The sequence below is a fragment of the Scyliorhinus torazame genome, chromosome 2, assembly GCF_047496885.1.
Source record: "Scyliorhinus torazame isolate Kashiwa2021f chromosome 2, sScyTor2.1, whole genome shotgun sequence".
Taxonomy (NCBI): Eukaryota; Metazoa; Chordata; class Chondrichthyes; order Carcharhiniformes; family Scyliorhinidae; genus Scyliorhinus; species Scyliorhinus torazame.
The window spans coordinates 28,768,754-28,784,576 of record NC_092708.1 but is presented as its reverse complement, the minus strand read 5'-3'; the positions used below and the strand labels follow the sequence as shown (position 1 = coordinate 28,784,576).

Genomic DNA, 15,823 nt, shown 5'->3' with positions numbered 1-15,823 from the left:
AAATTAACAATTCAAATTAAAGGGGAGGGCCCCTTCAAGGGACAATGTAATGGAAAAACTAACATCTTAAAGGCAACTTATCCAATCACAGCAAAGGGAGCAGTTTTCCGGCCCCGTTGATCCCGCTACGTCAGGAAAATTCCAGGAAAGGTCAAAAACGGGTTTCAAGCCGGGCGCTCAATGGTTTGCGATCTTCCCAAGCCCTTCCCACTGGCGCAAACCAGATCTCGCCCACAAAGGGCAAGAAGCTGATTATCTACACGCATTTACATTTGATTAGCGAGTTTAATGTCAGATCTTCCGGCCCAGGAATGTGAAAGCCACCCCACATTCCCCCCAGCACTCCCCCCTGCAGGTGGTCACCCGGGTGCAAATGAGAACCCGTCCAGCAAAGCGGGGAGCAGATGCCATGGATTCCAGTGGGGTGAGTACCACTCAGCACTTACCTCCAGGGTGCATGAGGGCAAACCAGTCGCTGTCAAGGTGCGGGAGTGGGGTGGCGGGCATGGTCCTTCAAGGGAGCTGGGACTTTGGGGGGCCCAGGCTGGGCTTGGAGGGCTTCAGATCAGGGGTCTCTCCTGGGATGGGGGTCGCGTGGCCAACCTCTTTTTGTTTGCTAAAATTATTTTATTTGAGGTCAATTTCAATGCCCAGTCGGGTTGCTATGGCCCATCTGCTCTCTGGTCGCTTCAAAGGCTTTGTGGTTGCTTGTTGACATTCCATGTCACACCCCAGTAGCTTTTACCAGCCCCTGATCCGGCAGCTGTTGCCTCATTCAAAGGAGCTCTGCAGATATTGCGCTTCACGCTCCATTAGCTCTGAAGTGCACACCTGTTGTGCCTGAGCTCATTTGTTTCAAATGGAGTTTCTTTCTAACTCTTATTTCTGAACTGCATGCTTTTCCTGGACACAAAGGGCTCGATTCTCCGATTCTCAGGCTATGTCCTGACGCTGGCGTGGGAACGGAGGCCTTCTACGACGGAACATTTGGCGACCGGAGAATCCCGTGCAAGGTTTCCCCGTACCAGAAGGTGGCAGCACTCAGCCATTATAGCGCAAGGTTTCCTCAATGAGGACCTTCTCACAGCCCCCGTTATTCTTTACACGAGAGTCAGAGGGCCAAGGACAATCTCCCACGTGCTGGTGCTAATGGTCTTGGGGCGGGGGGGGGAGGGGGAGGGGCGGGGGGGGGGGGGGGGGGGTCAGGGCTCCTGATCTGGAGGGGAGGGAATCTAAAGACTGAAAGTTGTCAGCCCAAAGGTTTGGCATCATGTCCCTCAGTGAGAGAAGGTGAGACAGATACGTTAAGGGGGCCGGAGCAATATTTGGCTCCCCTTTGGACTTTAGGTCATAGGTCATGCATCGCCTGCCCGGGTGCATCGAGTATTACGGCATGACAGCAATAAGATCACGAGATGTGCAAGGCTGAGTATCCACGGTGCATATTGGTCTGGTCCTTGGCTGCCTCTGTGAGGACATGTACCCCCTCACATTCCTGTGAGTCATGCTCACCCATCCCATTGGCCATCTTCACATATCCTTCACCACTCTCAGCTGCTTCACTCTCCAAGTCTGGGCTGGTGGTGGTATCCTTAATTGTCAAGGGTTTGAGGGTTAGGGGCTGGGAATCGGGTGGGGTAGGCTAGCGCCTCACAGCAATCGCCACCCGACTGCACTGGTCGATCCAGGAGCCACCATGCTTCACTTGGCTGCCCATGCGTCATTGCAAATGCAGGACCCCACTGCTGATGTGAAGGGAGGGAACATCCGGTAGGGAGGCCATTGGCGACTATGAAGGTGCATGGGCAATGCCCGTGGCCATTGAGGCGATGATGGGTTAGGGACAGCAGATATATATTTTTTTGTTTTTGCATTTTTTTTTTTTAAGAGTACCCAATTATTATTGTTTTAATTAAGGGCCAATCCACCTAGCCTGTGCATCTTTGTGTTGTGGGGGTGAGACCCAGGCAGACACGGGAAGAATGTGCCAACTCCACACACCAGGTGGCCCAAGCCGGGATCGAACCCGGGTCATCAGGGCCCTAGGCAGCAGTGCTAACCAATGGGCCACCGGGCCGCCCCATGGCCAGCAGCTACTTGAGGTGGTGCATGCTGCCGGAGTTGGTTGTCACACTCCAGGAACAGAGGACAAGGGATGTTGTGAGTGATTGAGGGTCCCGGGATGGATAACTGTTCTCTCTCTCTCTCTCTCTCTCTCTCTCTCCTTCCATTCCTCCCAGATGAAAGATGAATTTTGGATTTGAGCCAGTCAGGCTGACAGACTGGCAAGGCCAAACCTGGCAGCAGTCTGCACCAGGACAACAGAGGGCCGCTGGTCATGCTTGAGACCTCGGCCGCCCATCAGGCTGAGGAAGGGGCCTGAAAACAACACCGAAGAAGATCTCGTATGTCCCACAACGAGCTGTCGGACACCACGGCACGGTAGCATGGTGGTCAGCACAATTGCTTCACAGCTCCAGGGTCCCAGGTTCGATTCCCGGCTTGGGTCACTGTCTGTGCGGAGTCTGCACGTCCTCCCCGTGTGTGCGTGGGTTTCCTCCGGGTGCTCCGGTTTCCTCCCACAGTCCAAAGATGTGCAGGTTAGGTGGATTGGCCGTGATCAATGCGCAGGGTTATGGGGAGAGGGTGGGGGAGTGGCCCGAGGTAGGGTGCACTTTCGGAGGGCCGTGCGGACCCGATGGGCCAAATGGCTTCTTCTGCACTGTCGGAATTCTACGTGTGGCGCCGAGGACTCCGAATGAATGCGGAGGCGGTGCGGCACCTGTTCCACGACATCGTGGACCTGCCACCATTTGGAGGACGAGAAGGACACCTGCTCCCGGTAACTGCGAGAGTCACGGCAGCCCTGAAAATTTTCACCACAGTGTCATTCCAGGGCCCGAGCAGGACTTGTGTGACATTTCTTAATCACCAGCCTGCGAGTGTATCCGAGAGGTCACGTATGCTGTGTATCACCCGGTATGCAACTATATCCACTTTGTCCTGGACCAGGCCCACCAAGGTGCCCGGGCTGCAGGATTCGCCGTCATCGCGTCAGGTCTACGGGGCTATCAATAGCACACACGTGGCCTTACAACCGCGCTGGTATCAGGGCGTACCTTTCATCAACCAAAAGGCTTCCACTCCCTGAATGCCCAAAGCCTGTGTGACCACCTGCCCAGGATCATGCATGTGTTTAACACTATCCTGGAACACTCGGAGATCCCCGGGATATTTGAGGACCACCCCCAGACTGACAGGTTGGCTCATGGGGGGGCGAGGGATGCCCGCTAAGGTCATGGCTGATGATGCGAGAAGGAGGTGGAATCCCCTTATGAGGAGGCCCATGCTGCCACCCGAACAGTTATCGAGCAGTGCATTGAGCTGCTGAGGGCCCGCTGCCTGGTGCTCTACAGTACAGCCCGCAGAGGGGGGGTCTCGCTTCGATGTGATCTGCTGTGCCCTCCTGAACATGCCGCTGCAGCGGGGCAACATTCTGGCAGAGGAGGAGGAGGCTGGAGCAGCAGGGGCAAGGCCTAGGGTTCAGTGAGTGATGAGGTTGTCATTGCAGGATGTCCATCACTGTGGGCCTCAACAGCTCTCAGTATCGGGATTGCTTGCAGGGCCTGAAGGAGGATGTGAGTTCGGAAGGGGAGATAACACCTCCCTGCGGGACAGGGGTCAAATACAGAGGCATTGCATCTTTGAAGTTCGATATTCATTAATGGTGATTGTGGTAGCCTGTCCCTTTAAGGGAAGCGGGGGGGGGGGGTTGGGGTGCAAGTCCCCAGGGGGACTCATGTGACCCAGTCGGCCAATGCGGCCGGAGGATATGAACCCTGGGGGTGGAGCATGGGTTCCAATCAGCCAGGAGTTTGGAATCTTGGAACATGGTCTCTCTCTGTACATAGTTTTCTTACCTTAATAGACAATTCATTCATTAACCCCACTGGTGGTGAGCCGCCTGTCAGGATATTACAGTGATTATTTACAGTGACATTTATCCACTCCCTAACTAATGTTGTCTGACTACACCCGTGCCCACTGAGCTAAATCTTCTGAATCTAGCTCTATCTCTCCCCAGGATGCACATCAGACATGGAGGTGGCCTGTTGTCGTCTGCACCCTGTAGCCTGAGATGCCTCTGGTGAGCATCCACTGGAGGGCCAGAGCCTGGAAGGACCCGGCCAACGTTTGGGTGTCACAGGTGTCGCCCACTGCCCCTGAGGTGCAGCGGTGTCAGTCTCAAGAAAGGCTGGAGCCTGCCTGGCGGAAGGCCCCGGGATGGGCTGCAGCGCTTCCTCCTCCCTCGGCGTGCTCTTTTGCCCCTGGGTAACTCCATAGGACGGAGGGACAGCTGGTGTGAGATCCAGAAGCCACTGCATCATCTAGCGCTGCCCGTCCTGGAGGCCCCCCCCCCACCCCACCCCACATTGTCTCAGCTGTGGTGTCGAAGCTCTCAGCAGCGGGCCTCTGCAGCTCGACCAAGCTCTGGGGCCCCTCAGCAATAATCGTCCATGTCTGGACCATGTTCTTGAAGCCCTCCGCCATGGTCCCCTGTGACTAGGCCATGCTCTCAAGGCCCTCAGCCATGGTACACACAGACTGAGGAAAGCCTTGGACTCCACCACCCATGGCTTGAGCGACTTGCCTGAGTTTTTCCACTGCAGTCGTCATCCTTGCAGTGTTGGCCTGGGTGCCACGCCAAGCCGGCAACATTTCCTGCAACTGCAGGCTTTGGGCCTTCTCCAATCGGCCTTGCAGTTGTTGGAAAGTCCCTGACTCTCCCTCCTGGATTTCGCGGAGCTGCCTTCCCATCTCCAGCAGCTCAGGGGGAACCTTTCCTCGAGGCTCGGCACCTTGTTGGGGGTCAGCTGGGCCCTGGGATCCAGCATGCCTCTCTCTGATTGCCCGCTCCCTTGAAGTTCCTGCCTCCACCTGATGTGCAGCTGCAGCTGTGTGATGCTGTGACCCAGAAGCCTGTCTGCTATTGTCAGCCACCGAGGTGTGTGTCTCTGCACTGGTGGATGGTGCGGGTGATGCCTGACGTCCACCAAGGTGCTGCCAGGGGGCGCGGGGGTGCCCTGACTCCAAATGGCCCGGCCTCATTGAGTGCTGATCTTGAAAGACGAAAGACATGGTTCAGTGAAATGGTGGAACAAGGGGCGGGATTCTCTGCCCCCGGGACCGGGTCGGAGAATCGCCGGGCCGGACGTGATTCAGACGATGCTTCCCCGACGCATTGGCGCTGGCGTGGTCGGCGCCGGTCAGGCGCCCCCCCCACGGCGATTCCCCACGCGGGATGGGCCGAGTGGCCACCAAGATAGCCCGAGTACCGCCGACGCCATTCACATGTGGTCTTACCCGACGGGACCTTGCATCCATCCTGCGGGGGGGGGGGGGGGGGCGGCCTGATGGGCGGGAGGGGGGATCCGACCCCCGAGGGGGGCCTCCACCGTGGCCTGGCCCGCGATCGGGGCCTACTGATCGGCGGGCCGGCTTCTCCTGGTGGGGGCCTCTTTTAATCCACGCCGGCCCCTGTAGCTCTCGGCCATGTTGGGTCGGGGCCGGCACGGAGAAGGGAGCTACCGCGCATGCGCGAGATCGCGCCGGCCGCAGCACGCATGCGCAGACCTGCGGCGCCCATTTGACGCCGGCATTGGCAGCTGGAGCTGCCTGAGTCGCTCCAGTGCCGTGGTGTCCCCCTGTAGGGCTCAGGATCGCTGCTCCTGGGGGCCGGTTGACGCCGTCGTAAAACGCGACGGTGTTTACGATGGCGTCATAACACATAGCCTCAGGATCAGTGAATCCCGCCCAAGGTTCTGGGCAGCTTGGAACTCACTTGAAACAGGTCACATGGATGAATGTTCAATGGATCCTCACTTCTGTGGCACAGGCCCACCTCGCTGTCACTCTCCTGTGCCCCCTGTGACCTCCATTGCTCTTTCTTCAATGGGGGTTAGGAGACGGAACTCAGCTGGTGGGTCGGAGGGGGTGGGTGGGTACAGCAGATGGCATTTGTGGGCACCGCGATCAAATTCATGTTGGCCGAGCCAGGGGAAATCGCACCGAGTTTCATCCCCGAAATGACACTTGGAAAATCTGGGGGGAAATTCCATCCCGTGTCATTTTGGAGACCAACGCTGCACCCCAGCCCTCAATCATACCAGGGCGCGCTGTAAACTCCCTCTTCAAAGACACCTGGCTGCGAATATAACCGTGAAGAAAGGCTGGACGACCCCCTCGAACATCCCTGCCTGCACCTGTGAATAATAATAATCTTAGGGCAGCACGGTGGCGCAGTGGGTTAGCACTGCTGCCTCACGGCGCCGAGGTCGCAGGTTCGATCCCCCCACAACACAAAGATGTGCTGGTTAGGTGGATTGGCCACGCTAAATTGCCCCTTTAATTGGAAAAAATGAATTGGGTACTCAAATTTTTTTTAAAAAATAATAATAATCTTTATTACTGTCACAAGTACGCTTACAGTAACACTGCAATGCAGTAACTGTGAAAGGCCCCCAGACCACACTGCGGCGCCTCTTCGGGTACACAGAGGGAGAATTCAGAATGTCCAATTCACCTAACAAGCACGTCTCTGAGAATTGTTAATTGCCAAAATAACCATAGAGGAAGATAGATATTTTGTTTTCACAGTGAGTTGTTATCCAGTGTCAGAGAGGCTGAGGGAAGCAGGATCAATAGTAATTTTTGCAAAACCAATTAGCGAAGCCGTGCACACAGCCCATGGGAGGGAGCAGGGGAGTGTGACGAGCCTGGCAACACTTTCGAAAAGCCGTCACAGGCACGAGGAGCAGAAAAACCTCCTTCTGTGCTCAAGGACTCGGCAACAGGTTTTCAAATTTGTTAACGTGTTAGAGAAAAAGCTCTCCGCAATGCAAAACCCACTGCCATTTCTGTCTGTTTCAGGCTCCTTTGAACATGAAGGCCGTGCTGCAATCTGGCTGGCTCCTCACAGTGGCCTTTGGAAATGTCCTGGTTCTTATTGTGGCCAAAGCTGCTTACCTGGAGCAGGTACGGGATTCTTACATCGTAATCGGAGCGAAATACTGTGGGCGTTGGAAATCTGGAATCAGAACCGGGAAAGCTGGGTAAACTCAGCGGGCCGGGCAGCATCGGCAGAAAGGGAAACAGAGTTAATGGTTCAGAGTCCGTGTGACTCTTCGACAGAGGTTCTTCTTAAAGAAATCTCCTCGTTTTCCACATTTTCATCAAATAAACAACAAAAACACATATAACAAATACAGTACCAATCCCCCAAACAGCACCCCCTTCAATATACAAACCCAAACCCCCCCCCCTTACATTGCAAGTAAAAACAAAGAAAAATTAACAATCATCCCGTAAGCAATGTGCCCAAAACCAACCATAACCTCATCTCCCCACCCCCTCCCTAATGTTCGATGGCAAGCAATTATTGAAAGTGCATGATAACCAATCCCCCGAATTGTAGAACCCGTCCCTCATCCCCCTCAGCTCAAACTTCACCTTCTCGAGAATCATAAATTCCAGTAGATCCCCCCCCCACCCCACCCCCCCCCACCACCACGCTGAGGCACAGGGTGAAGAAGCTGACCTCCGCCCCAACAGGGCAATCAGCGAGGCGAAGGCCAAAACATCTGCCCTCGCACCCGCCTGCGGACCTGGCCGGCCCGACACCCTGAAAATGGCTTCTAGGGGCCCTGGCGCCAAACGCACTATCCCCGAGATGACCTTGAAAACTTCCCTCCAATACCCCTCCAGCTTCGGGCAGGACCAAAACATGTGAACATGGTTTGCGGAGCTCCTCCCACACTGCTCACTTTCATCCTCCACCCCCTCAGAGTCAGCTCATCCTCGCCATGGTGTTGTGTGCCCTATACCCCACCTTCAGCTGCACCAGCCCCAGTCTCCCCCACGAGGTTGAGGCGTTCACTCTCCGGAGCACCTCACACCACAGACCATCTTCCATATCCTCCCCCAGCTCCTCCTCCCATTTGGCTTTAATCCCATCCAAAGATACCCCGCCCTCCCCCAAAATCCCCGTAGATCACCAACAACCCCCCCCCATCCCCTGTTACCCCTGCCGCCAGTACCTCTTCCAACAACGAGGGGGTCAGTGCCATTGGGAATCTCTGAACCTCCTTCCTGGCAAAGTGGCGGAGCTGCAGGTACCTAAACCCTTCCCCTTGCCCCGGTCCATAATTCTCCCCCAACTCCTCCAGCCTCGCAAATCGACCTCCCAGGAACTGGTCTTTGAATGCCCTGACTCCCCTCTCCTCCCACCTCCAAAACCTCCCGTCCAACTTTCCTGGCTCAAACCTGTGGTTCCCCTTAATCGCCATCTCCCCTAACCCTGCCCCCAGCTTAAAGTGCGGTTTAAAGGTGCCTCCAAATCTTCAGCGTTGCCTCCACCACCGGATCCCCCCAGAGTATTTACCCGGGGCCATCGGGAGCGACGCTGTTCGACAGATGTTCTTACAGAGATTTTCGTTCTGCCATTACCTGCGGTGACCCTCTGACTGTAACGGTACGGTTTGCGGCCTGGATATGTTGGGGGTGAAATTGTTCACGGTGGTAGCACCAAAATGGGCTGACAGAAAATCAGCTGCTCATGCGGTGCCCCAAGGGAAGGGAGAACCTCACACAGTGTAATCTGGTAAATCAGTGGTTTGTGCGTGTGTCGGTGTAAGTATGTGGATGTGTGTCTGCATTGTGCACATCTGTATGTCATGTGTGCCTGTGTCAGGCACCAGTGTGTTGGGCGCATGTGTGTCGGGCGTGGGTGTGTCGGGTGCAGCTTTGTCAGGTGCACGTGTGTATGGCGTGGGTGTGTCTCGCATGGGTGTGTCGGGTGCATGTGTGTCGAGCACAGTTGCGTCGGGAAGAGTGTGGCATGGTTGTGCCATGTGTGTGGGGAGCATGTGTCGGGTTATGGCTGTATGGGCGCAGGTTTGTCAGGTGCGCGGTTGTGTCGGGCACATGTGCCCGGCTTGGCTGTGTCGGGCATGGATGTGTCGAGTTGATTGTGGAGGTGGCGTTAGGCGTGCCCGCCTATCCAGAGAATCTGCCTGTCCAGTCTGCCGACGTTTTAGGAATGTGCTGCTTTAAAGTGTGGTGGACGATCATTGTTCAAAAGCGAATTATAGAAATGTCTGAAAAAGAAAGATTTGCAGGAGTAGGGGGACAGGGCAGGACAAACAGGTTGTATTTTTTATTCTTTCACTGTCGAGGCCCATTTGCCGCCCATCCTGAATGGCATTTGAGAATGTCACGGTGAGCCACTTTCTTGAACTGAGTGTCTCACCCGGCCATTTCAAAGGGGCGACATTGCTGTGGGTCCGGAGTCACATGTAGGCCAGACCAGGTAAAGGACGGCAGATTTCCTTCCCTGAAGGACATTCGTGAACCAGATGGGTTTTTACAACAATCGACAATGGCTTCACGGTCACCGTTACTGAAACCTGTCTCCAATTCCAGATTTACTAATTGAATTTTAAGTACCCCCCCCCCCCCCCCCATCTGCCTTGGTGGCATTTGAACCCATTTCCCCAGGGCTCCTGATTTATTGTGCAAATTGTGATACCCCTCTTGTTTCACCTCCGCAGTGGGCCGAGTTTGTGCTGTTCGCCTGCCTTCTCTTTGCCGTCTCCATCATTTTCTCCATCATGGCTTACTTCTACACCTATGTGGACTCAGACGACCTGGTTAAAACCGATGAGGATAGAGAAGAAGAGATTCCTTCACCGCACAAAGATATCTCCCTCAACACAGTCAGCAAGCAGACAAAGATGTAGATCACCTTCCCACTGCCGACTACACACTTGACTTCCTGCCCCCAGGATAATTTACTGAAAAGATTCCATCGTCAACAAAGATATTCCCCAGAGTCTTTATTCGGGACTGGATTCAGAGTAATGCACCAGTTATTTTGCTTACTTTAAACAGGATCAAGACTGTGGAGGAGTTGGGAGGAATTCAAAAATTTAATTTCACTGCTGGGCTTCCCCAAGGCTAATTTTTATGGCCCAGCCCTAGTTACCCTCGGATGATAATGGTGATCTTGGGCCCTCTACCCCTCAGATACACTGAACGCCTTGCTTGCATTTCACAGAATCAGAGAATCCCCTACTGTGCAGAGGAAGGCCATTCAGCCCATCGAGCCTGTCACCGATCCTCCGAACGAGCACCCCACCTAAGCCCACACCCCACTCCCGTAACCCCATCTAACGTTTGGAAACTAAGGGGCTATTTAGCATGGCCAATCCAACTAATCTGTACATCTTTGGAATATGGGAAGAAACCGGAGCATCCGGAGGAAACCCACGCAGACACGGGGAGAATGTGCAAACTCCACACAGACAGTCACCCAAAGCCAGACCCAGCGACAGAGAAGGAACAGCGATTATATTTCCAAGTCAAGAAAGTGAGTTATTTGGAGGGGAGCCTCCAGGCGGTGGTGTTCTCATTTGCCTGCTGCCCATATCCTTCAAATTAATAGCAGTCATGGATTTGGAAAGTGCTGCCTTGTCTTGGTGAGTTGCTGCAGTGCATCCAGTAGATGGTGCACACAGCTGCATTGGTGGCGGAGGCAGTAAATGTTTGTGGAAGAGGTGCCAATCAAGTAGCTGAATTGTTCTGGATGGTGTTGAATTCCCTGAGTGCTGTTGGAGCTGCGCTCATCCAGGCAAGTGTGGAGTATTCCATCACACTCTTGACTTGTGCGATGGAATTTTCTCCTCTTGCTTGGATAAGCGCATTCCCAACAATAATCAAGAAACCCAACACCATCCAGGACAAAGCATCCCCGCTTGATTGGCATGTTTGATAGCTGAGAGATAAGGGTCTCAGGAGGCGAAGGGCAGCCCCAGTTAATAGACAGGCCTTCACTGAGAACCTTGGGATTGCAATGCTATGAGGAAACCGTGGTTTCAGAAATAACTCCCGTTGCTATGGCCACACCCGGGTGGAAAATTATTGAATGTAAAGAGTATTTGCACAAATTCAGCAGGGGCTGAATCCAAAATATTGAAGCATTCAGATCAACCTCAAAGGAATCCTTTCTTCATTCAAAGGTGAATTTATTGACAGATGGACGAGCCGATGGCGCAAATAATGTCAAACTCTGTCTCGTTCCTGTGAGTTCGTTGTGACAGCAAAAAAAAAAGGGTTGGCCAGACTCAAATGTTTGCAAAAATCATTTTAACCCTTAGGGGATCATTCACAGGAACACACAGCAAGTCTTTCAAAAAGGGTTTAATAGTTGACAGTTGTCCCTCCACCTGGTGACACGTACAGCACAGGAGGAGGCCATTCAGCCCATCGTGCTCATGCTGGATGTTTCAAAGAACGGTTGCGTTTAGCTTAGGTTGACAAAGAAAAGCTGTTCCCATTAGCTGACGGTACAAAGCCAAGGACCGAGATGTCCTGACCTCGGCTGATGGGATGAACCAGCCAAAGGACTACTGACTTTGATGGGACTGACAGAACCTGCTAGCGGGTGGGGCCAAAGAATTCCGGCCAATGGGATTGGAGGTTTCGGGTAAGAGATACAGGAGGTGGAAGAGGAGGTGAGAAAGAACTGTTTTATGGAGCCAGTGGTAATGACCTGCAACGTGCTGCCTGTGAGGATGGTGGAAGTGGAGATGATCATTGACTTCAAAAGGTATCTGGATGGGCACTTGAGGTAATTTAGCTTGCAGGTCTCCAGGGGCTGAGTGGGGGTTGCTCTACAGAGAGCTAGCATAGAACCAGTGGGCCAAATGGCTGCCTCCTGGGCCATAATACTCTATGACTCTATCTTCACACCCTCGCCCCTGCTTTTTTACCCATAATCCTTGAAGTCCCTCATCCTCAAGTTCGTGTCCAACTTCCTTTTAAAATAATTTGTGGAATAAGCTTCCACCGTAATTTCAGGGAGAATGTTCTAGATGCTGACAACTCACTAAGTAAGAGAATTTCCCCTCGTCTCCCCTCTAGATATTTTTACATTAACTGATGCCTCTGGCGTTTGTCTCACTTCCTAGTGCAGAGCCAAGTATAGGGAAGTGTTGCATTTTGACTCGCGCAAACGTGACAAATCAAACAAAATATACTCAAGACCAGTCGATTTATTTCTGGACACCAAGGAAACTAGGGAATTATGGGGATAGCGCAGGAAGTTGGGGTTGAGAAGATGAAAAAATGCCCTGTTGAATGGAGGAACAGTCTCGAAGGGCTGAATGGCCTAATCCTTGTGGCTTATCTTCATACTTGACAAAGGTACGCGAGGATAGGCTGCTCCCCCCCCCCCCCCCCCAATCCCCCTCCTCATTCCTCCCAGTGTGATCATCATCCTGGTCGGAATCCGTCAGACAACGAAGGAGGTGGGTAACGGCTTCAGAAAATCTATGTTCTGTGCATCTTTTACAATCAGAAACAAGCACTTATCAACGGATTGCCACTGATTGTGAAGTTCAGAGCTGTGTTCAACCATTTGAAAAGGGGAATAAACAACCATTAAACTGTCGACAAATAAATATTTATACCCAAGAAACAAATCTGAGCTCCATTTTCTAAAGAATTGGCTATTTACGAGTACACTGTGTGTTTTCACATTTCTACCCTTTAGTGTAACTAATGCATTAGCACCATGTTGAAATTGCGAAGCAAAATTGTGTCTGGGCTTGTCTTTGTGTCTAGCTCCTGTTCAGGTCCCACTGTTTTTATATTCACCACTTCCTGTCATTGATTAAATGCATTTTAGGGGCGGATTAGAAAAACTGTGGGAACTTCTCCCCCCCCCCCCCCCCCCCCCCCCCCCCGCCTTCCCTCACAGTGACACAGTGGGTAAATACTATTCCAGAATGTTCCAGGTTTGATGTCCAGGCTCATTTGAGGCGTTCCAGAGAGTATACATTCCAGAAAGCCCATTCAGCCCAACCAGTCCATGCCATCATTTACACATCTCTCAAGTCTCCCCTTATCTTTCCTCGTCTAAATCTAGCATTGTAACCCCCTCTACACTTATCCAGTTCCCCCTTAAATGCATCTTTAGTATTCAGTTCATCCACTCGCTGCGGTAGCGAGGGCCTCATTCTCACCATTCTCTAGGTGAAGAGGTTTCTTCTGAATTCCCCATTGGATTTCCCGCTGACTAGTTTATAGTTATGGGGCTGGATTCTCCGTATTCGGGACTATGTCCCCACCTCCTCGTGAAAACTCTGGTCTTTTACGCCACGAAACCTGCCATCAAAAGGCCACAGATTCACAGTCTTGCTGGGGACTAGCAGGAAGCTGTCGTGGAGCTCGCAGCTCCAGCTGCCGATACGGCCTCCCTCACTTCCGGGTCAGAGGCCACGCATGGCAGTGGCCTCCAGCTGCCGCCCCGTGCTCCATGGCGATTCAGCCCGCGGACCTGGACCGCGAAAATAGTGCCCCCGATAGGCCACTCGCCCGACCCGGACCGCCCACACACATAGCCCCCCCCCAGTCCCGAATGAGGCCCCTCGCTGCCCTACGATCGACCCTCTCTCGACTGTAGCGGCCCCGGATTGGGTCTGCAGCTGCCACGCGGGTATCACGGACGGTGGGACCATGCGCGGTCCACGCCGTGGGGAATTCGGCCGGTCGGGGACGGCGAATAGCGGGGCGGGCCTCAGACAATGGCGTGAGGCAGTGGCTAATCGGCGCGGCGTACTCCCTGAGGAGGGGCGGAGAATCGCAGAACTGGCACCGCTCCCGATTTCGTGCTGGAGTCCAGGTTCTCTGCCCCGTCGCCGAACGCGATTCCAGCGTCGGGGTGCGGAGGATCCAGCCCAAGCTCTTTCCCCACAAATACAAACACCCTCAGCGGGATTCTCCACTCCTGAGATGAAGTGTTGACGCCTGGGCAGGGTTCGTGGACTTCCACGACAGCAAAACTGGCGCCGCACCTCATAAAAGCAAATTACTGCGGGTGCTAAAATCTGAAACCAAAGATAAAATGCTGCATGATCTCAGCAAGTCTGGCAGCATCTGCAGGGAGTGAATAGAGCTAACGTTTCGAGTCCGGATGACCCTTTGTCAAAGTTTGCTGAAATGTTTCAGCATTTTCTCTTTGGCGCGGCACCTCCACCGATTCTGTGGCGGGACCGGCCCCACGTGGAACACAATCGATTCCAATGAAAAATGGTGCAGGATTCGCCGGGTCCGTGATTGACACTCAGAAGCTGCAGCCGCATATACACACTTCACTCCCCACACACCGCCCCAGTCAACAAGACCGCACTAGTTGTAGTGGAGCTCACCCATTCCACTGATGGGTCAGCGGGCGGACAGAGGGCACTTAGGGGATGGCCTAGGGGGGATACCTATTCGACCCTAAGTTCACAGTGGGCTGCATGGCTGCCTTGCCAGCTGCGGCAATGGTGCTCGGTGCCCGTCCACCCCGACCCCACAGCCCACGTCCTGGCCATGACACTGTTTCACAATTTTCAATAGCACCGGTGAACCGCACCATCGGGGATTCGCCCCAGTGGAGGCGGAGAATCGCGGAGGCCCTGGGGAATACCAGGTCGGGCCCAGTAATGATATGCAAACGGTGTTTACTGTACGTGTGTGCTGGACGGTATTGACACCGCTGTCAGGGCGACAAGAGAATTGTGATTTGGTGTGAAACCGGCGCCTACAATGATTTTGGCATCGGAACTGATTCGCTGCCCAATCACATTCCCCGATTCTGGCGTGGGCTGACAGAAAATCCCACCCCCTGTGTCCACTCTATCAAAATCGTTCATGTTTTTTTTTTTCAATTTGGAGCACCCAATTCATTTTTCCCAATTAAGGGGCAATTTAGCGTGGCCACTCCACCTACCCGGCACATCTTTGGGTTGTGGGGGTGAAACCCACGCAGACACGGGGAGAATGTGCAAACTCCACACGGACAGTGACCCAGAGCCGGGATCGAACCTGGGACCTCGGCGCCGTGGGGATGCAGGCGCCCACTGCGCCAGCGTGCTGCCACGATCTTTCATAGTTTTAATGGCCGAGATCACCCCTCAGCCATCCTGTTCAAGACAATAAGGACTCAGCCTGTCAATTCTTTCCTCAAAATGTATCAGCAGACATTTCTGATATCATCCTTGTAAACCTCATACAATCTAAAATAGTTACAGCACAGAAGGAGGCCATTCAGCTTGCCATGTCCATGCTGGCCCTCTGCAAGGGTAAATCACCATGTGCCACATCCACTTCAGATGATGAATGATAATGAAAGCCACAATTGAATCAGCCTTCGCCAGCATTCCAGTCCCTAATGACCCGCTGTGTAAAGAGGTTTTTCCTCATGTCGCCATGTCTCCTTTTGCCAATCCCTTTAAATCCTTTGGTCCTTGATTCTTTCACCAGTGGGGCCAGTTACTCCCTATCTACTCCGTCCAGACCCCTCACGATTTTGAACACCTCGACCAACTCTCCTCTCGACATTCTCTTCTCCAATGAAAACAGTCCCAGCTACTCTGATCTCTCCACCGAACTGAAGTTCCTCAAGCCTTGGAACCATTCTCGTGAATTTTCACTGCACTCTCTCCAATGTAAACACATCCTTCCTAAAGTGCTATGCCCAGGACTGGACACAATACTCCAGCTTCGGCCGAACCAGTTTCTTCGACAGATTTCACGTAACTAGCTTGTGTCTGTTCTCTATCCCACTATTTATAAAGCCCAGGATCCTGTATTTTTTTTAATTACTTTCTCAACCTACCAACATCAATGATTTGAGCACATTTACCCCAGGGACCTCCATTCATGTTACCCCTTTAGAATTATACCCTTTATTTTCTATTGGCTAATAATAATAATAATC

General features: G+C 53.2%; 1 protein-coding gene across 2 annotated transcripts in view; it reads left to right on the top strand.

Moving 5' to 3' along the window:
- The window catches only part of slc15a2 (solute carrier family 15 member 2), a 133,511-nt gene extending 120,972 nt beyond the window's left edge, over positions 1-12,539 (top strand). For both annotated transcript variants that reach the window (XM_072469987.1, XM_072469994.1), the window contains 2 exons: positions 6,931-7,035; positions 9,609-12,539. In XM_072469987.1, coding sequence (XP_072326088.1) covers positions 6,931-7,035; positions 9,609-9,797 — 294 coding nt within the window. In that variant the 3' untranslated portion in view covers positions 9,798-12,539. The remainder of the gene's footprint in view (positions 1-6,930; positions 7,036-9,608) is intronic.
- The last annotated feature ends 3,284 nt before the right edge of the window (positions 12,540-15,823 follow it).